Genomic DNA, 22,472 nt, shown 5'->3' on the forward strand with positions numbered 1-22,472 from the left:
GAAGGGTATACACACGCAGACACACACACACACACACACACACACACACACACACACACACACACACACACACACACACACACACACACACACACACACACACACAACTTGGGAAGGTGGCAAACATCTCAAAAAGAGTAAAATACACCTGAAGTAAATATATTTATGTTGACTAAATGTTTGTTATTTTCCGTGTAGCATTTCAAACAGGACGTTCGTGACAAACAAAAAAATTCTGTCACAATGGAGCTGCGCACACATCCCAAAGAGCTAGAAGAGTGTATGTTATATAGAGTGTGTATTTATTTATTAACGACATATATGGAAAATGTGTATTCTAGTCAAAGGCTAATTTCCATTTCGTGTGCAGGTTCACATCCAAAACGAAAAAAATGAACCTTTTGTTGTAAAAAATAATTTTCTCATGACATGAACACAGATGCTACCTGAGTATCACACTTTTGAGAGGAAGTGTCTTAAACTCATGAAGAATTTTTTGTATGCCGCCTGCACACTTTCAAAACAATACTGGCACAATCTCAAAAAAACTAAACAAAAATGGTGTCATCTATAAAGGGGAACATTATCACAATTTCAAAAGGGTTAAAAACAATAAAAATCAGTTCCCAGTGGCTTGTTTTATATTTTGAAGTGTTTTTCAAAATTTTACCGGTCCCCAAATATACCTAAATAAAGCTTTAAAGTGCCTTATTTTCGCTATCTTCGAAACCACTATCCATTTCCCTGTGACGTCATACAGTGCTGCCAATGTAAACAAACAATGGGAATACCACAGCAAGATATAGCGACATTAACTCGGATTCAAACTCGGATTTCAGCGACTTAAGCGATTCAACAGATTCCGCATGTATTGAAACAGATGGTTGGAGTATGAAAATATTGAAGAAGAAACTGAAGCTATTGAGCGAATAGCTATTGACGCTATTCATAGCCATAGCATGGCCGGATAGCTGCGTTAGCATCGCCGGTAAAATGTGCGGACCAAACGATCAGGACTTTCGCATCTTGTGACACTGGAGCAACTTAAATCCGTCGATTGGTAAGTGTTTGTTTCGCATTAAATGTAGGTGGAAGGAAACATAATATAGTTGCAAATGCATCTGCAGGTTATCCATACATCTCTGTGCCATGTCTGCTTTAGCACCGCCGGTAAATAGCATGTTAGCAACGATTAGCATAGCATGTTAGCATCGATTAGCTGGCAGTCAACATCAACAAAACTCACCTTTGTGATTTCGTTGACTATCGTTGCAAATGCATCTGCAGGTTATCCATACATTTCTGTGCCATGTCTGTCGTAGCACCGCCGGTAAATAGCATGTTAGCGTTGATTAGCGAAACATGTTAGCATCGATTAGCTGGCAGTCACGCCGCGACCAAATATGTCTGATTAGCACATAAGTCAACAACAACAAAACTCCCCTTTGTGATTTAGTTGACTTTATTGTTGCAAATGCATCTGCAGGTTATCCATACATCTCTGTGCCATGTCTGTCATCGCCGATAAATGTGGAGACACTCTGGCACATTCAATGGGGGTCTGGCGCCAGACACTTTCTCATCTTCAGGCCAGTGGTGCAACTTGAATCCCTCCCTGTTAGTGTTGTTACACCCTCCGACAACACACCGACGAGGCATGATGTCTCCAAGGTTCCAAAAAATAGTCGAAAAAACGGAAAATAACAGAGCTGAGACCCGGTGTTTGTAATGTGTTGAAAATGAAAATGGCGGCTGTGTTACCTCGGCGACGTCACATTCTGACGTCATCGCCTCCAGCGCGATAAACAGAAAGGCGTTTAATTCGCCAAAATTCACCCATTTAGAGTTCGGAAATCGGTTGAAAAAATAGATGGTCTTTTTTCTGCACCATCAAGGTATATATTGACGCTTACATAGGTCTGCTGATAATGTTCCCCTTTAAAGTTTGTGTTGCGGGAAAAGTCCGTCAAAATGAGACACATACGTGTACTTGCCATCAAGGTTGTTGTGACACTAGAAAGCATTTCCAATTAATTGATTAACACTAGGGGTCATTCATTATTTACACAAATTCATGAATCTTACTTGTTAGACATTATTTATATGTGTGCAGTCAAATGATCCTAACAGTGTGTCTAATTCCTGCTGACTGTGTGTGTTGGGACAGGATGTGTGTCTAAAAGAAGAACAAACAGGGCACCAAATAATAATACAGACCCATGAGTTATCATTACTGTTATTACAAACCCCGTTTCCATATGAGTTGGGAAATTGTGTTAGATGTAAATATAAACGGAATACAATGATTTGCAAATCCTTTTCAACCCATATTCAGTTGAATATGCTACAAAGACAACATATTTGATGTTCAAACTGATAAACATTAGGTTTAGAATTTGATGCCAGCAACACGTGATAAAGAAGTTTGGGAAAGGTGGCAATAGATACTGACAAAGTTGAGGAATGCTCATCACACACTTATTTGGAACATCCCACAGGTGTGCAGGCTAATTGGGAACAGGTGGGTGCCATGATTGGGTATAAAAACAGCTTCCCAAAAAATGCTCAGTCTTTCACAAGAAAGGATGGGGCGAGGTACACCCCTTTGTCCACAACTGCGTGAGCAAATAGTCAAACAGTTTAAGAACAATGTTTCTCAAAGTGCAATTGCAAGAAATTTAAGGATTTCAACATCTACGGTCCATAATATAATCAAAAGGTTCAGAGAATCTGGAAAAATCACTCGACTTAAGCGGCATGGCCGGAAACCAACATTGAATGACCGTGACCTTCCATCCCTCCGACGACACTGTATCAAAAACCGACATCAATCTCAAAAGGATATCACCACATGGGCTCAAGAACACTTCAGAAAACCACTGTCACTAAATACAGTTCATCGCTACATCCGTAAGTGCAAGTTAAAGCTCTACTATGCAAAGCGAATGCCATTTATCAACAACATCCAGAAACGCCGCCGGCTTCTCTGGGCCCCGGGATCATCTAAGATGGACTGATGCAAAGTGGAAAAGTGTTCTGTGGTCTGACGAGTCCACATTTCAAATTGTTTTTGGAAATATTCGACATCGTGTCATCCGGATCAAAGGAGAAGCGAACCATCCAGACTGTTTGCGAAAATATCTTGTCTTTGTAGTGTGTTCAATTGAATATTGGTTGAAAAGGATTTGCAAATCATTGTATTCAGTTTATATTTATATCCAACACAATTTCCCAAATCATATGGAAACGGGGTTTGTATTTATGATTTTTACCAAATGTCAGGGTAACTGCGTTAAAGGTCAGGGTGTGACGTGTTCCTGTGAAAGTATTTGGACACGTATGTGACATGTTCTTATGTTCTTATCCCAATTATGAATTCAAGTGAAATATGTGAAATTATTATCGGTTATCTTTAATGGATGAAAGCAAATCATAAGTCAAAACACATTATTTGTCATTGCAAACCATTTTTTGATGTATTTTTAACCAAAAGCTTAAATTGTAACTCATAATATAAGACTGTGTCTCCAATGGGTCCAGACTGATTTGATTCTGAAGCAGGGTCCAGACTTTAGAGAGGCCCTGCCATGACCATTAATGACTATGCTGGAGTCTATTCAAAGAGGACATTTAGAAAAAAAGTTATTTTCCTGTGTGTGTCCTCATGTGCGTTTGCATGCTGGATTTGCTGAAGTATCTTCTACCGCAAACAGTGCAACTAAAAGGTTTTTCTCCTGAGTGTGTTCTCATGTGTGACTGCATCGTGCCCTTCTGAGAAAACTTTTTCCCGCAAACTGAACAACTGAAAGGTTTTTCTCCGGTGTGTGTCCGCATGTGTTGAACCAAATCGGAGTTTCTGACAAAGCCTTTCGCGCAAACTGAACAACTAAAGGGTATTTCTCCTGTGTGTGTTCTCATGTGGGTCAGCATATTTCGTTCGTGAGAGAATCTTTTATTGCAAACTGAACAACTGAAACTTTTGACTCCTGTGTGTGTTTGAATGTGTGACTGCAAGGCTCCCTTTTGAGAAAACATTTTGCCACAATTTGGGCAAATGAAGGGTTTTTCTCCGGTGTGTGTCCGCATGTGTCGAGTCAAAGCAAAGTTTCTCACGAAGCCTTTCGCACAAACTGAACAACTGAAAGGTTTTTCCCCTGTGTGTGTTTTCTTGTGCGATTGCATATTACGTTTGCTAGAGAATCTTTTACCACAAACCGAACAACTGAAAGGTTTTTCTCCGGTGTGTGTCCGCATATGTGAAACCAAATCGGAGTTTCTAACGTAACCTTTGGCACAAACTGAACAACTAAAGGGCGTTTCTCCTATGTGTGTTTTCATGTGAGTTTGCATATTATGTTCATCGTAGAACTTTTTACTGCAGACTGAACAACTAAAACGTTTTACTTCTGTGTGCGATCTCATATGCGACTGCAGCTTTCCCCTTTGAGAAAACCTTTTGCCACAGTTTGAGCAAATAAAAGGTTTTTCCCCAGTGTGCGTCCGCATGTGTTGCGTCAATACAAAGTTTCTCACAAAGCCTTTTGCGCAAACCGCACAACTGAAAGGTTTCTCCCCCGTATGCGTCCTCATGTGTACCACGAGGTTGGATTGGTCACAGAAGCTTTTGTTGCAGCTAGAACAGGAAAACGGTTTTTCGCCAGTGTGCGTTCTCATGTGTATGATCAGATTGTTACGGCGATTAAACGTTTTGCCACAGACTGAACAAGAAAAAGGTTTCTCTCCAGTGTGTATTCTAATGTGTATTTTCAGATTATAGAGGTATTTAAAAGTTTTGTCGCAGTGCGAACATGTGAAGTGTGTGTTGTCAGTGTGACGTGTCTTATCATCTTTAGAGTCTTCATCATCAGTGTCAGGAGAGTGTGACGTTGTGTCCTCACTATCTGATAGTGGAGCTAAGAGCTTGTCTGCTTGTGATCCTCCACAGTGGTCTTCATCAGCTTCTGTTGAGCTGCTGCTCTTCTCCTTACCGGGACTGGGATGACGCTGTGAGGACTCAGGTGGTTTGTCTTCACGCTCTTCGGTCTTCATAGGGACAACAGTCTGTGGAAACTTGGTGAGATCGGCCTCCTCCTGCCCTAGAAGACGCTCTCCCTCCTGAGTGATCCAGAGTTCATCATCTTCCTCTTTAAAATGTGGAGGATATGGATCCTCCCGCTTCAAAGTGGAGCTCTCCCCCAGTAACTGAAGCATGGGTTCTTCTTGACGGCCAAACAGCTGCCGGACGTCTGCAGGACAAATATGAATGATTGTGAATTATGAAGATGGTTGAACACGTTTTTATCAACAAGCAATGTCCTGGGCATGACCTTAAAGAGCATCCAGCAGTGGAGGCTCCTTTATGGGGTCTTGGGGCACTGGGAGGTTAACCCCTTTACTACTGTTAACCCAGGTGGTTTTGGCAAAGGCCTAGTACCTGACTGCCCCCTAGCCAAGGATACGGCAAAGACCTCAACGGCAGAGTAGGCGGAAGACGGTAGATGTAAGGACCACCACAACGGCTGCGATGGCGGAAGAAGGCACCCCCACATCCATGTGGACCCAGTTACGGGGAAATAACGACCCAAGACCTCAAAGGCGGAACAGGCGGAGGATGATTGCTTACCCTATGGAGCGTCTCAACGGCGGAAGAAGGCTGCAGCAGAAAAGGATCCCCAGTCATCTTGGACTCCATACCACTGGACCCTGACCCGGATCTGTCAAGGATCGTGTGGTGCACCAGTCTCCCCACGTTAAACAAAGTGCCGCACAGGCATCCTCCATAAAGGGATACCACCCTACCAGAAGGATCGTCATACTCGCTTCGAGTGACCGCCGATGATGATGATTAACAAGCAATCTGACTGCACAGTGCACTCTAACATCATACATCATGTTCTGTGAGGACTTGTGGCCAGGATTTCTGCACATACAACAGGTCCTGGTTTACCCCAACAGCTTAGGAAGATGTGTGAGACCAAGGAAGATGCCTACAGAAGTAGGGACTGGGTCCTGTTCAAGCATGCTAGGAACAAACTGACAAAGAACTTTAGAGTAGCTACATGGAGTTACATTGAGAAGCTGTCAGGTTCAAACACTGGTGACATCTATTGAACAGACAAGAAGCAAGGAATCAGGCAGAGACAGAGTTCAATGTCGCTCAATGAGGAGAGACGAGGTCAATGAAGTCCCAACCCGAGTCTTGCTTTAAATGGGAACATTATCACCAAACCTATGTAAGCGTCAATATATACCTTGATGTTGCAGAAGAAAGACCATGTATTTCTTTTACCGATTTCCGAACTCTAAATGGGTGAATTTTGGTGAATTAAACGCTTTTCTGTTTATCGCTCTTTTAGCGATAGGTCACCAAGGTAACACACCCGCCATTTTCATTTTCACATTACAAACACCGGGTCTCAGCTCTGTTATTTTCCGTTTTTTCGACTATTTTTTGGAGCCTTGGAGACATCATGCCTCGTCGGTGTGTTGTCGGAGGGTGTAACAACACTAACAGGGAGGGATTCAAGTTGCACCACTGGCAAGAAATCTGCCGCCAGACCCCCATTGAATGTGCCAGAGTGTCTTCACATTTGACCGGCGATGCTAAGACAGACATGGCACAGAGATGTATGGATAACCTGCAGATGCATTTGCAACGATTAAGTCAACTAAATCACAAAGGTGAGTTTTGTTGATGTTGTTGACTTATGTGCTAATCAGACATATTTGGTCACGGCATGACTGCCAGCTAATCGATGCTAACATTCTACGCTAATCAATGCTAACATGCTATTTACGCTAGCTGTATGTACATTTTAAACTAGATACCCACATTTAATGCGAAACAAACACTTACCAATCGACGGATTTAAGTTGCTCCAGTGTCACAAGATGCGAAAGTCCTGATCGTTTGGTCCGCACATTTTACCGGCGATGCTAATAAGGAAGCCATGCTGTGGGCCACTTCATTAGGTACACCCATTTTATGGCCGAATAGCGTCAATAGCTATTCGCTCAATAACTTTAATTTCTTCTTTAATTTCGTTTTCGCTATCTGCCTCCATACTCCGACCATCTGCTTCAGTTTCTTCTCCAATACTTTCATACTCCAACCATCCGTTTCAATACATGCGTAATCTGTTGAGTCGCTTAAGCCGCTGAAATCCGAGTCTGAATCCGAGCTAATGTCGCTATATCTTGCTGTGGTAACCGCCATGTTGTTTGTATTGGCAGCCCTGTATGACGTCACAGGGAAATGGATAGTGGTTTCGAAGATAGCGAAAATAAGGCACTTTAAAGCTTTATTTAGGGATATTCCGGGACCGGTAACATTTTGAAAAAAACTTCAAAAAATACAACAAGCCACTGGGAACTGATTTTTATTGTTTTTAACCCTTGTGAAATTGTGATAATGTTCCCGTTTAAACCAAAAAATAAACAAAAAGGTGAGTGCCCCTAAGAAAAGGCATTGATGCTTAGGGAAGGCTATGCAGAACAAAACTAAAACTGAACTGGCTACAAAGTAAACAAAAACAGAATGCTGGACGACAGCAAAGACTTACTGTGGAGCAAAGACGGCGTCCACAATGTACATCCAAACATGACATGACAGTCAACAATGTCCCCACAAAGAAGGATAAAAACAACTGAAATATTCTTGATTGCTAAAACAAAGTAGATGCGGGAAATATCGCTCAAAGAAAGACATGAAACTGCTTCAGGAAAATACCACAAAATGAGAAAAAGGCACCAAAATAGGAGCAAAAGACAACAACTAAAACATTACACACAGGAAAACAGCAAAAAAGTCCAAATAAGTCAGGGTGTGATGTGACAAGTGGTGACAGTACACCTACTTTGAGACAAGAGCTGTAGTGATGCATGCTTGTTTATGCTTTAAAGTCATATCCAACAAATGTGACAACGACTTTTTACTGTCAACTGAGTTTTGTTTTTAATTATTTCTGCTGGTGGTGAGCTTCCGCCTTTTTTCAACGCAAAAAAAATGTGCCTTGGCTCAAAAAAGGTGGAAAAACACTGGTCTAGAGCTCGGCAGAGTAACCGTGTAATACTCTTCCATATCAGTAAGTAGCAGTCGGTATGCTATGTAGATGTCGGAAACAGCGGGAGGCAGGGTGCAGGTAAAAAAGTGTCTAGTGCTTAAACCAAAAAATAAACAAAAAGGTGAGTGCCCCGAAGAAAAGTCATTGAAGCTTAGGGAAGGCTAAAACTGAACTGGCTACAAAGTAAACAAAAACGGAATGCTGGACGACAGCAAAAACTTACTGTGGAGCAAAAAACAGCGTCCACAATGTATCCAACAATTGCGACAATGACTTTTTACTGTCAACTGAGTTTTGTTTTTTTAATGATTTCTGCTGGCGGTGTGCCTCCGCATTTTTTCAACGCAAAAAATGTGCCTTGGCTCAAAAAAGGTTAAAAATCACTGTTTTAGATGATATGTGGATGTTGTGCTTACTTGGACTGTGATGAAGCTGTGAGGACTCAGGTGGTTTGTCTTCATGCTCTTCGGTCTTCACAGAGACAACAGTCAGTGGAAACTTGCTGAGATCAGCCTCCTCCTGCTCTAGAAGACACTCTTCGTCCTGGTTGGTCCACCCATCCTCCTCTTCCTCTTTAAAATGAGACGACTGTCGATCACCTTCTTCCTCTTTAACAAGGGTGGGCAGTGGATGATCCTCTTCCTCTTTAAGAAGGAGGTGCTGTGGGTCCTCCACTTCCTCTTTAACACACGAGGGCTGTGGATCCTCCTCTTCTTTGTTAAAACGGGGGGTCTGTGGCTCCCAAGTGGAGCCCCCCCCATTCGTAGACAGCTGATGAATGTCTACGGGACACAAAGAAAGCAAACACACTTTAACTTAAAATTGGCAAATATTACTGTGGAGGGAGGTGTAGCCAGTGTTGCCTGCAGGACCAAAAGTCACCGCCGCTGTCCACGGTGCTGAGGACGAGCACCATCGGGCCTGGTTGGGGCATGTGCTGACGGCGAGACACAGCTGGCAGGTGATTAGATTTTCACAGGTGGTACGTGTTACTCTAATCATCTGTTGTCTTTAAGAGTGAGCGGCCGGGTGCAGGAGGAGAAGGAGTATTGGAGAGACTGCAAAGTCTGGAGCGAACATATATATTGAAGAGCTGTGAAATTATTAAAACCTTTGTCAATTCTGCGCAACTGGCCTCCAGCGTATGTTGCTAGCGGGGTGTATAAAATAGTGGATGTGTCGTGAATACAAAGGATTATGGGTATTTGTTGTCTTGCGTTTATGTTGTGTTACTGTGAGGATGTTCTCCCGAAATGTGTTTGTCGTTCTTAATTGGTGTGGCTTCACAGCGTGGCGCATATTACTAAGAGTGTTAAAATTGTTTATATCACAACCATTAGTGTACTCTGTGTCACCCAGTATGCCTTGCAGTCGTGTGCGTGTTGCCGCGGAAGTCACACAAACCATGAAGCTGGACTGACGAGCAGATCGTACATGTTGTGGAAGGCGACAAAGCCAATGGCGGATGAAGAGACAGGGCTGCGAATCTGGCGGCCAGCGCAGGTACGAACAAGCTTCACAATGTCTTGGCTGAATGAGCAGGTATCGGACACCTCTGTCTCCTAAGAGTATCCTCGCTCATCCGTGCGGACTGGACACCGCCCGAGAGTTGGTGGACGGCCGAGGGTGTAGTTGGCTCTATTGGTTGCTTTGTTGGGTCTGCTCCTGTCGCTGGCCATGCTCCATCCATCCATTTCCTTCCGCTTCTCCAAGTTTGGGTCGCGGGGGACGCAGCCTAAGCAGAGGAGGCCAGACTTTTCTCTCCCCAGCCACTTCGTCCAGCTCCTCCCGGTGGATCCCGAGGCGTTCCCAGGCCAGCTGGGAGAAATAGTTTTTCCCAACGTGTCCTGAGTTTTCCCCATAGCCTCCTGCAGGTCAGATGTGCCCTGAACACCTCCCGAGGGAGGCGTTCGGGTGGCATCCTGAGCAGATGCCCGAACCACCTCATCTGGTTCCTCTCGATGTGGAGGAGCGGCGGCTTTACTTGGAGTTCCTCCCGGATGGCAGAGTTTCTCACCCTATCTCTAAGAGAGAGACCCGCCAACTGGCGTAGGAAACTCATTTCGGCCGCTTGTACCTGTGATCTTGTCCTTTCGGTCATAACCCAAAGCTCATGACCATAGGTAAGGATGGGAACGTAGATCGACCGATAAATTGAGAGCTTTGCCTTCTGGCTCAGCTCCTCCTTCACCACAACGGATCGGTACAGAGTCAGCGTTCCTAAAGACGCCGCACCGATTCGCCTGTCGAACTCACGATCCACTCTTCCCTCACTCGTGAACAAGACTCCGAGGTACCTGAAGTCCTCCACTTGGGGCAGGGTCTCCTCCCCAACCCGGAGATGACACTCTTTTCTGGGCCTAAAAGTATTTCAGCAAAAACTAATTCAGGCACTTAAGGGTCTGCGTGCTGTATATATTATTGTTGATGAAACAAACTTGAGGTGTTTCTTGACTAGATGCAGGGAGAAGAACATTAGATAAATCAATCTACCAATCAATCAAAGTTGATGTCTCAAAGGGCTGCACAAGCCACAACGACATCCTCGGCTCAGAAAAAAACAAACGCGATTGCATTGGGACGGATTCAGATGTTTTTAGACACATTTACTAGGATAATTCTGGGAAATCCCTTATCTTTCTATTGTGTTGCTAGTGTTTTAGTGAGTTTAATAGTACCTGATAGTCGGAGGTGTACGTCCACGGGTGTCTTGACGCCAGTGTCTCAGGGAAGTCGACGGCAGCTTTATGGACGGCGCAAGCTCAGCTGATCTCCGGTAAGAAGCGACTTTTTACCACAATTTTCTCACCGAAACCTGCTGGTTGACATTTGGTCGGGATCCATGTTCGCTTGACCGCTCTGATCCATAGTAAAGTTTCACCTCCGGGAATTTAAAACAAGGAATCACCGTGTGTTTGTGTGGCTAAAGGCTAACGCTTCCCAACTCCATCTTTCTACTTTGACTTCTCCAATATTAGTTGAACAAATTGCAAAAGATTCAGCAACACAAATGTCCAAAATACTGTGTAATTATGCCGTTAAAGCAGATGACTTTAAGTGGGTTTGCAGCGCTCATATTTCCTAACAGTCCGTGACGTCACGCGTACACGTCATCATTACGCGACGTTTTCAAGAAGGAACTCCCGGGAAATTTAAAATTGCAATTTAATAAACTAAAAAGGCCGTATTGGCATGTGTTGCAATGGTAATATTTCATCATTGATATATAAACTATCAGAATGTGTGGTTGGTAGTAGTCCTTTAAGAATAGTGTTAATAAATATAAAGTTAGTAAACATGTGAGAGTGAGAAGTAAACAAACCTGTTCCGTGTAACACAACTTGATGTTTCTTGAAAACAGCGTCCAGTAGTTGATGTTGTCGCTCCTTCTCCTCTTTTGTTGGACAAAGTTCCTCCTCGTACTCTGCTATCCTTCTTTCGCACATATTCACACAATCACAACACTTTACACTCACACTTGATCTCTGCTTAGCGATGTGTTTTCATCACTTCCGCCCGTCTTTGTTAGCAGCTAACAAGCTAAGCTAATTAGCAAGCTAACAAACAATTATTAATGATGTTTACTCTATTAAACGACATATAAATGTGTGTGAACATGCACGCACGTATTATAACGTTTTGGTCAGGCGCCATTTTGCTTTATTCTCGTCCTGTTTTGTTCTCACGTAGTGTTGTCAGATCTCGCGAGAGAAACAATGAAACCTCATAGATATGAGAACGTGCTCGCCTTTTCACGTCCTACGGCCCACACTACATTATACAGTCCGGTAGGTGGCGGTATAAACCTTTCAAGTCATGGCTACAAACTGCCAGTAAGGGGAAGAAGAATTGTAGCAAGTTGCTTGTTTCTCTCGCGAGATCTGACAACACTGCGCGAGAACAAAACAAGGACGAAGAAAAATCAAAATGGCGTTTGATGAAGATGACGGAGAAGACGTCATTGTGGTTATTATAGTACGTTGTTCTTAATCAGCACGTACATGCACACATGCATGTTGTCTAATAGAGTAAATGTAGTGGATAATAATTATGTTTCCGGATACATTAGTCCGAGCGCACTTGTGCTAGCTTAGCTTAGCGTGTTAGCCGCTAACAAAGACGGGCGGAAGTGATCAAAACACATCGCTAAGCAGAGATCAAGTGTGAGTGTAAAGTGTTGTGATTGTGTGAAAATGTGCGAAAGAACGAGAGCAGAGTACGAGGAGGAACTTTGTCCAACAAAAGAAGAGAAGAAGAGACAACATCAACTACTGGACGCTGTTTTCAAGAAACATCAAGTTGTGTTACACAGAACAGGTTTGTTTACTTCTTACTCTCACACTTAATATTGGATTATTAACACTATTCTTAAATAGATGGTCTAATTAAGGCCCGGGGGCCACATGCGGCCCGTTAAGCTCTTCAATCTGGCCCGAATAATATTTTTAGATCTTTAAGATGGAAAGTGAAGCTGCCATTATGATGTGCACTCATGTTTTCTAATGACCGTAAGTCTTGAACTATACTAAGTCTTTCAATGGTAGAAATATGTGCTTTTACAGGATATACTAGTTACTATGGTAATGTAATTAGTTACTTTGGTAATCTAAGTCAGTGGTCCCCAACCACCGGGCCGTGGCCCGATTGGTACCGGGCCGCAGAAGAATTTTGTATTCATTTTTATTAAAAAAAAATATATATATTTGTTAATTTTTTTATTAAATCAACATAAAAAACACAATATGTTGATTTAATAAAAAAAAAAAAAAAAAACACAATAGGGCTTCACGGTGGAAGAGGGGTTAGTGCGTCTGCCTCACAATACGAAAGTCCTGCAGTCCTGGGTTCAAATCCAGGCTCGGGATCTTTCTGTGTGGAGTTTGCATGTTCACCCCGTGAATGCGTGGGTTCCCTCCGGGTACTCCGGCTTCCTCCCACTTCCAAAGACATGCACCTGGGGATAGGTTGATTGGCAACACTAAATGGTCCCTAGTGTGTGAATGTGAGTGTGAATGTTGTCTGTCTATCTGTGTTGGCCCTGCGATGAGGTGGCGACTTGTCCAGGGTGTACCCCGCCTTCCGCCCGATTGTAGCTGAGATAGGCGCCAGCGCCCCCCGCGACCCCGAAAGGGAATAAGCGGTAGAAAATGGATGGATGGATGGAAAAAACACAATATACACTTACAATTAGTGCACCAACCACAAAAACCTCCCTTTTTCATGACAAAAACCTCCCTTTTTCATGAAAAACAAAAAAATAAAATAAAAATAAAAAAGGACCCAACAGAACCCCAGATTACTCAGGACCTTCATATTGTGAGGCAGAAGCACTAACCCCTCTTCCACCGTGCTGCCACTTTATTAATCCCAGAGGGGAAATTTAAAATTCTCAGCCCAATCCCATTCAAGATCGGGCAAACATTCCAGGGAGACAGAACAGGATCGCTGACGGTTCTGCCAACTTTCGGCGCCCCCTACAAAAAAGCTGAGATACAGGTAAACCGGTGGGGGGCTTGGGGGATGAGAAAAAAAATCTGTCCAAGCCTGGGCCCCTGGAGAGGGGGCCAGGCCTGGATCTCATCTTTTTTGTAAGGGGCGCTGGAAGCCGGCAGACCCGTCAGTGATCCTGTTCTGTCTCCCTGTAATGTTTGTTTGATTTTGAATGGGATTGTGCTGAAAATTGTAATTTTCCTGACGGAATAAATAAAGTACTATCTAATCTAATCTATTTGGACTTTCCCTGATTACATGGCAACAGCTGTTTCTAAGGCTCGGGGGTCGTAAACAGCCATCGCCTTAGTCACAAAACAGTTCAAAGAAAAGGTCTTAAACAGTTTAAAGAAAGAGCCTAAAACAGTTCAAAGAAGAGGTCATGCTTTCTCTCTGCTTTGTAGATCTCGGGTCAAGACAAACTCTTTGTGGATTACATTACATCAAAGAAACAGAACACCTTCATGTTGCTTTCCATCTTACACAGTGGAGTTTTACAAGCCTTCTTCTTGGTAGGATCATTGAGAGTTTTTGTCTTCTCGCCGGGAACTCGTGACAACACAAAATTTTGTGATCACGTAGATACAATTATTCTAACACATTATATTACTGTAATTTGCTTTCATGTAAAAACCGTCACCTTTAAAGGGGAACATTATCACCAGACCTATGTAAGCGTCAATATATACCTTGATGGTGCAGAAAAAAGACCCTATATTTTTTTACACGATTTCCGAACTCTAAATGGGTGAATTTTGGCGAATTAAACGCCTTTCTGTTTATCGCTCTGGAGGGGATGACGTCAGAATGTGACGTCACCGAGGTAATACAGCCGCCATTTTCATTTTCAACCCATTGTAAACATTGGGTCTCAGCTCTGTTATTTTCCGTTTTTTCGACTATTTTTCGGAACCACGGAGACATCATGCCTCGTCGGTGTGTTGTCGGAGGGTGTAACAACACTAATAGGGAGGGATTCAAGTTGCACCACTGGCCCAAAGATGCGAAAGTGTCTGCCGCCAGACCCCCATTGAATGTGCCAGAGTGTCTGCCGGCGATGTTAAGACAGACATGGCACAGAGATGTATGGATAACCTGCAGATGCATTTGCAATGATAAAGTCAACAAAATCACAAAGGTGAGTTTTGTTGATGTTGATTTATGTGCTAATCAGACATATTTGGTCGCGGCGTGACTGTCAGCTAATCGATGCTAACATGCTATGCTAATCGACGCTGTAGTGGCATAAAACACTGAAAGTGATTGTTCCTATAACCCCTTTGTTTCAAATGATTGTTCCACTTGGGGCGCGGGCATCTTGTCCGACTCACACCTTTTACACAGCCTTCCTTGTCACGTATTCTTCCTTTTTCCACTTTCCCTCCACTAATTCAAACTGATCCAGCAGCGCAATTGAAGATTGTTTTATTTACAATAATCAAAGGTTAGAATACTCGGGAAACAAAATAAATGGTAGCTTATATGAAGCCGAGGTCTACAGACAGGTGAGGTCTACAGACAGGTGAGGTCTACAGACAGGTGAGGTCAAAGACGGTATGCTGGTGCCCGACTGCCAATCACACGCCCAGCCTGCTCCTGCTCCTTATAGGCCTGCGTGGGACCTTTTCACCACCTGCAAAGGGTGCACACTGACATACACGCATGAATCACTCAAAAACAATAAAATAAACATAAATTCAAGTATGGCCCTCTATTTGGCTCCTACAGATGCTAACATGCTATGTACTGGCGGTGCTAAAGCAGACATGGCACAGAGATGTATGGATAACCTGCAGATGCATTTGCAACAATAAAGTCACAGAAATCACAAAGGTGAGTTTTGTTGATGTTGACTGCCAGCTCATCGATGCTAACATGCTATGCTAATCGATGCTAACATGCTATTTACCGGCGGTGCTAAAGCAGACATGGCACAGAGATGTATGGATAACCTGCAGATGCATTTGCAACTATATTACGTTTCCTTCCACCCACATTTAATGCTAAAAAAACACTTACCAATCGAAGGATTTAAGTTGCTCCAGTGTCAAAAGATGCGAAAGTCCTGATCGTTTGGTCCGCACATTTTACCGGCGATGCTAACGCAGCTATTCGGCCATGCTATGGCTATGAATAGCGTCAATAGCTATTCACTTAATAGCTTCAGTTTCTTCTTCAATATTTTCATACTCCAACCATCTGTTTCAATACATGCGTAATCTGTTGAATCGCTTAAGTCGCTGAAATCCGAGTCTGAATCCAAGCTAATGTCGCTATATCTTGCTGTGGTATTCGCCATTGTTTGTTTACATTGGCAGCACTGTATGACGTCACAGGGAAATGGATAGTGGCATCACAAATAGCGAAAATCAAGCACTTTAAAGCTTTTTTTAGGGATATTCGGAGACGGGTAAAATTAAAAAAAAAAACTTCAAAAAATACAACATGCCACCGGGAACTGATTTTTATTGTTTTTAACCCTTTTGAAATTGTGATAATGTTCCCCTTTAAGGGATTTGTTACAGTGCACCGCCACGATTAGTTACGATAAGGGAAAACCCTGTATTCTTATTGATATTATTTTACTTATTTACTCAACAGACGTCCAGTGGCGTCCGCACATTGAAGAGGATGATCTGCATCCCCCTCATGTCAAAGAGGGAGTGGAGGAGCCACACCCCCCACACATTAAAGAGGAAGAGGAGGGAGAGTGTCCTGTAGGGCAGGAGGAGGCTGATCTCAGCAAGTTTCCACTGACTGTTGTCTCTGTGAAGACTGAAGAGCATGAAGACAAACCACCTGAGTCCTCACAGCTTCATCACAGTCCAAGTAAGCACAACATCCACATATCATCTAGACCAGGGGTAGGGAACCTATGGCTCGCGAGCCAGATGTGGCTCTTTTGATGACTGCATCTGGCTCTCGGATAAATCTGAGCTGACATTGCCTAACACGATGAGTAATGAATAATTCCACTTGTAATCACAGTGTTAAAAATAACGTTCAAAACATAAAACATTCTCAGAAGTTGCGTTAATGGTAAGAAGTTATTTATTTATTATTGGTTAGTGTGGGGCTTTCCTTCAGACCACCAAGCACCGACATGGGAGCCTGTTTCAGGGTTACAATATTTTGTATTTTTCAATAAGTCTCTCAGTTGCTTTCCAGCAATTTTCTTTTCCTCTTTCGTTCTCGCTCTGGCTCCAGCTCCAACCCCGTCTCTCCTCCTGGCTGCTGCTTATAACAGAGCGACGGGTGATTAGATAACAAGGCCCAGGTGGGCCATCTACGCACCTGTCGCTGATTTCGAGGCCGGTCCTGCCACACCCGCTTCACTGCAGGCCCGCAGGCCACGCCCCCTCCACAGTTAGCTTCAGAATAACAACCTTATTACAAAGAATAAGAGACCTATTATACCAGGAGTAGGGAACCTATGGCTCGAGAGCCAGATGTGGCTCTTTTGATGACTGCATCTGGCTCTCGGATAAATCTTAGCTAACATTGCTTAACAGGATAAGTAATGAATAATTCCACTTGTAATCACAGTGTTAAAAATAACATTCAAAACATAAAACATTCTCATGCTTTTTTATGTTCAAGAAGTTGCGTTAATGGTAAGAAGTTATGTATTTATTATTGGTTAGTGCGGGGCTTTCCTTCAGACCACCAAGCACAGACATGGGAGCCTGTTTCAGGGTTACAATATTTTGTATTTTTCAATAAGTCTCTCAGTTGCTTTTTGTCTTTCGTTCTCGCTCGCGCTCTGGCTCCAGCCCCAACCCCGTCTCTCCTCCTGGCTGCTGCTTATAACAGAACGACAGGTGATTAGATAAAAAGGCCCAGGTGGGAACATCTACGCACCTGTCGCTGATTTCGAGGCCGGTCCTGCCACACCCCCGCTTCGCTGCATGCCCGCAGGCCACGCCGCCTCCACAGTTAGCTTCAGAATAACAATGTTATTACAAAGAATAAGAGACCTATTATACTCTAGAAATGTTGGTCTTACTTAAAAATGCACGTTTTTAGTTGTGTTCAGTGTTAAAAAAAATATTATATGGCTCTTACGGAAATACATTTTAAAATATTTGGCTTTTTGGCTCTCTCAGCCAAAAAGGTTCCCGACCCCTGATCTAATGCGATGTTTGTGACACATGTTTACCGGGGGCCACACTTATGAATAAAGATGGAGATATACCGGCTCTTTATGTCCACATTCACATTACATAATGTGACGGTCTCAAGCCGTCGCGTGGGTTCCAGGGACCACCAAGCACAGACGTTCTGCGAGCAGGTCTAGACTTCTTTACTTTTCAATAAGAAAAAGTCTATTGCGGGTTGCTTTTCAGCTCTGCCGCTCTCACTGCTCGCTCCTCGGTTTCGCTTTTCAGCCTTCCGCGTCGTCTGCGTCTGCCTCTCGCTGCGTTGGTTAAATGATAAATGATAAATGGGTTGTACTTGTATAGCGCTTTTCTACCTTCAAGGTACTCAAAGCGCTTTGACACTACTTCCACATTCACACACACATTCACACACTGATGGAGGGAGCTGCCATGCAAGGCGCCAACCAGCACCCATCAGGAGCAAGGGTGAAGTGTCTTGCTCAGGACACAACGGACGTGACGAGGTTGGTACTAGGTGGGAATTGAACCAGGGACCCTCGGGTTGCGCACGGCCACTCTCCCACTGCGCCACGCCGTCCCCTGGTTGCTGCTTGCCCTGTTGTCTCTCCGACTCGTTCCTCTGCTGCTGCCCTTTTGTACAGCGGGAGGAGATTAGTGAATTGTCCCCAGGTGCGCGTTCCACGCATCTGATTTTAAGAATAGGATAGGATAGGGTAGGTCTTTATTGTTATTGCACAAGTACAACGAAACGTTGTTTTCAGCACAAACCTGTTCAAGATTAGACAAACAAACAGTGTACAGGGTTACAGAACAAGAACGCTGATGGGTCGCCATAAGGCGCCCCATAAAAGATGGGAAAAAGGTAAACGCTGGGGAAGGATGAGTAAAAAAATACAATTTAGACTGGGCTCCTAAGGGGGCCCAGTCTGGAGTGGGAAAAAAACCTCCATAGCAAAGCACATCTACATATTACAACATACATCTCGAGATATCTAGCAACAGAGGGCGCAGTGGGAGAGTGGCTGTGCACAACCCGAGGGTCCCTGGTTCAAATCCCACCTAGTACCAACCTCGTCACGTCCGTTGTGTCCTGAGCAAGACACTTCACCCGTCACGTCCGTTGTGTCCTGAGCAAGACACTTCACCCTTGCTCCTGATGGGTGCTGGTTGGCGCCTTGCATGGCAGCTCCCTCCATCAGTGTGTGAATGTGTAAATGTGGAAGTAGTGTCAAAGCGCTTTGAGTACCTTGAAGGTAGAAAAGCGCTATACAAGTACAACCATTTTATATAAGTACAACCCAAGGTCATGGTGGTAGGCCGCAGCTCTCAGGCGCTGACCATCCATTCATCACCCCTACGGGATTAGCGTTGAGGGCGTCGGATTGGGGGACAGGAGGGTGTATGTGTGGCGTATATTTTTTTTGTGGATGTGTGTGTGTGGCTTCACGGTGGCAGAGGGGTTAGTGCGTCTGCCTCACAATACGAAGGTCCTGCAGTCCTGGGTTCAAATCCAGGCTCGGGATCTTTCTGTGTGGAGTTTGCATGTTCTCCCCGTGAATGCGTGGGTTCCCTCCGGGTACTCCGGCTTCCTCCCACTTCCAAAGACATGCACCTGGGGATAGGTTGATTGGCAACACTAAATGGGCCCTAGTGTGTGAATGTGAGTGTGAATGTTGTCTGTCTATCTGTGTTGGCCCTGCGATGAGGTGGCGACTTGTCCAGGGTGTACCCCACCTTCCGCCCGATTGTAGCTGAGATAGGCGCCAGCGCCCCCGCGACCCCGAAAGGGAATAAGCGGTAGAAAATGGATGGATGGATGGATGGTGTGTGTGTGTGTGTGTGTGTATAAGCCCGTAGTGTGTCTCTGTTCCGCGGCCTTGATGTATTGTCCCGTCTCGTCCAAAGACAACATCAAGAGGTGTGTGTCCATGAGAGACAAAAAGGGAGTTTGTTGTGTCTTCGCTGCGCTGTTCTTCGGGAGAGTCTCGAAGCCATGGAAACAATCCAAGTTAGAATGATTTTGTATGCGGGTGAAAATCAAATTTGCTTTTCACTCTAAATTGTCTATGACTGCTCCGGGGTAGATAGTCCGATGTCATCCACAGTTCTTCCCGCATCCTCCAATCATTTGTGGCAGCTTTGGGGTACTTTGAAGACAGCCAGCAACTTCCAATTTGTCGACAAACCTGTCAAAAAAGGCAGCTGTGAGCTTGGCTCCTCGGCTTCTCTCTGAGACACTGCGTGTTCACCGCAGCCATCCGACCTCAAGGTATGTCTTTAGAATCTCACTAAAACACTATTAAAACAATGAGCAGATAAGGGATCTTCCAGAATTATCCCAGTAAATGTGTCTAATTACATCTGAAACGCTCACACTGCCGTCGCCCGGAGCTGTCGCTTTTTTCAATATCCTAATTCACAAATCTTTCATCCTCACTCAAATTAATGGGGAAATTGTCGCTTTCTCGGTCCGAATTGCTCTTACTGCTGGTGGCTCTCATTATAAACAATGTGAATATGTGTGGAACCTTGCAACTCGTGACATCACGCACACATACTTCCGGTAAAGGCAGGGCTTTTCTATTAGTGACCTAAAGTTGCAAACTTTATCCTCGATGTTCTCTACTAAATCCTTTCAGCAAAAATACTGCAATATCGCGAAATGATCAAGTATGACACATAGAATGGATCTGCTATTCCCGTTTGGATAAGAAAATCTCATTTCAGTAGGTCTTTAACTTTAACTTAATATGTTTGGAGGAGGGCAGCATGTTGGCAGAGGGGTTAGTGCGTCTGCCTCACAATACGAAGGTCCTGAGTAGTCCTGGGTTCAAATCCCGGGCTAGGGATCTTTCTGTGTGGAGTTTGCATGTTCTCCCCGTGACTGCGTGGGTTCCCTCCGGGTACTCCGGCTTCCTCCCACTTCCAAAGACATGCACCTGGGGATAGGTTGATTGGCAACACTAAATGGTCCCTAGTGTGTGAATGTTGTCTGTCTATCTGTGTTGGCCCTGCGATGAGGTGGCGACTTGTCCAGGGTGTACCCCGCCTTCCGCCCGATTGTAGCTGAGATAGGCACCAGCGCCCCCCGCGACCCCAAAGGGGAATAAGAGCTGGAAAATGGATGCTTTTTATTGTGTTCAAAATGTACAAAGTTTGACTAAAGTATGGACTTTTGTCGAGGCTGGAACCCATTATTCAAGTTTACTTTGTTTCCATTGAAGAGTTTTCTTCAATATATTCACTTTTTTTAAGAACCAATTATATTTGTCTAAGTCAAAATATGTTTTGTTTGTGTCCCGCAGACGTCCGACAGCTGATTGGACTTCCTCATCCGCGGGGGGCCAGCTCTGTTTTGAAGCAGGAGGAGCCACGGTCTTTTCGCATCAAAGAGGAAGAGGAGGAAGTGTGGATCACCCAGGTGGGACCATGTCTTCTAGGGCAGGAGAAGGCTGATCTCACCAAGTTTCCACTGACTGTTGTCTCTGTGAAGACCGAAGACCATGGAGACAAACCACCTGAGTCCTCACAGCTTCATCACAGTCCAAGTAAGCACAACATCCACATATCATCTAATACAGACCTGAGCAAATATTATGACACAGGGGGCCTCATTAAGAGAAAAAAATGTGTCTTGGGGCTTAAAGGGGAACATTATCACCAGACCTATGTAAGCGTCAATATATACCTTGATGGTGCAGAAAAAAGACCATATATTTTTTTAACCAATTTCCGAACACTAAATGGGTGAATTTGGGCGAATTAAACGCCTTTCTGTTTATCGCTCTGGAGGGGATGACGTCAGAATGTGACGTCCTCGAGGTAATACAGCCGCCATTTTCATTTTTAACACATTGTAAACATTGGGTCTCAGCTCTGTTATTTTCCGTTTTTTCGACTATTTTTTGGAACCTTGGAGACATCATGCCTCGTCGGTGTGTTGTCGGAGGGTGTAACAACACTAACAGGGAGGGATTCAAGTTGCACCACTGGCCCGGAATGATGCCAAAGTGTCTGCCGCCAGACCCCCATTGAATGTGCCAGAGTGTCTCCACATTTTACCGGCGATGCTAAAACAGACATGGCACAGAGATGTATGGATAACCTGCAGCTGCATTTGCAACGATAAAGTCACAGTAATCACAAAGGTGAGTTTTGTTGATGTTGACTGCCAGCAAATCAATGCTAACATGCTACGCTAATCGACGCTAACATGCTATTTACCGGCGGTGCTAAAGCAGACATGGCACAGAGATGTATGGATAACCTGCAGATGCATTTGCAACTATATTACGTTTCCTTCCACCCACATTTAATGCGAAACAAACACTTACCAATCGACGGATTTAAGTTGCTCCAGTGTCACAAGATGCGAAAGTCCTGATCGTTTGGTCCGCACATTTTACCGGCGATGCTAACGCAGCTATTCGGCCATGCTATGGCTATGAATAGCGTCAATAGCTATTCGCTCAATAGCTTCAGTTTCTTCTTCAATACTTTCATACTCCAACCATCTGTTTCAATACATGCGTAATCTGTTGAATCACTTAAACCGCTGAAATCCGAGTCTGAATCCGAGCTAATGTCGCTATATCTTGCTGTGCTATTCGCCGTTGTTTGTTTACATTGGCAGCACTGTATGACGTCACAGGGAAATTGACAGTGGCCTCGCAAATAGCGAAAATAAAGCACTTTAAAGCTTTTTTTGGGGATATTCGGGAACCGGTAAAAAGCCACTGGGAACTGAATTTTATTGTTTTTAACCCTTTTGAAATTGTGATAATAATCCCCTTCAAGC

The 22,472-nt window shown here is 44.1% G+C and overlaps 2 protein-coding genes across 5 annotated transcripts in view; one reads left to right on the top strand and one right to left on the bottom strand.

Moving 5' to 3' along the window:
- LOC133542447 (gastrula zinc finger protein XlCGF57.1-like) overlaps positions 1 to 22,472 on the top strand; it is a 130,771-nt gene that overhangs the window by 103,574 nt on the left and 4,725 nt on the right. The window contains exons 1-3 of one of the 4 annotated variants that reach the window (XM_061886579.1): positions 11,970 to 12,380; positions 16,155 to 16,382; positions 20,980 to 21,222. In XM_061886579.1, the coding sequence (XP_061742563.1) occupies positions 12,257 to 12,380; positions 16,155 to 16,382; positions 20,980 to 21,222 (595 nt within the window). In that variant the 5' untranslated portion in view covers positions 11,970 to 12,256. Of the gene's footprint in view, positions 1 to 11,969; positions 12,381 to 16,154; positions 16,383 to 20,979; positions 21,223 to 22,472 lie in introns of those variants that run through there. The other 3 variants (XM_061886580.1, XM_061886582.1, XM_061886581.1) reach the window with 3 other exon arrangements.
- On the bottom strand, positions 1,059 to 11,717 carry LOC133542446 (oocyte zinc finger protein XlCOF6-like). Its single transcript, XM_061886578.1, has 3 exons — positions 11,386 to 11,717; positions 8,480 to 8,845; positions 1,059 to 5,246 (listed from the first exon to the last, which is right to left on the bottom strand). Exons 1-3 carry the CDS (start codon positions 11,507 to 11,509, stop codon positions 3,643 to 3,645), a joined length of 2,094 nt encoding a protein of 697 aa, XP_061742562.1. The 5' UTR covers positions 11,510 to 11,717; the 3' UTR covers positions 1,059 to 3,642.

Source organism: Nerophis ophidion, linkage group LG24 (genome assembly GCF_033978795.1).
Source record: "Nerophis ophidion isolate RoL-2023_Sa linkage group LG24, RoL_Noph_v1.0, whole genome shotgun sequence".
Taxonomy (NCBI): domain Eukaryota; kingdom Metazoa; phylum Chordata; class Actinopteri; order Syngnathiformes; family Syngnathidae; genus Nerophis; species Nerophis ophidion.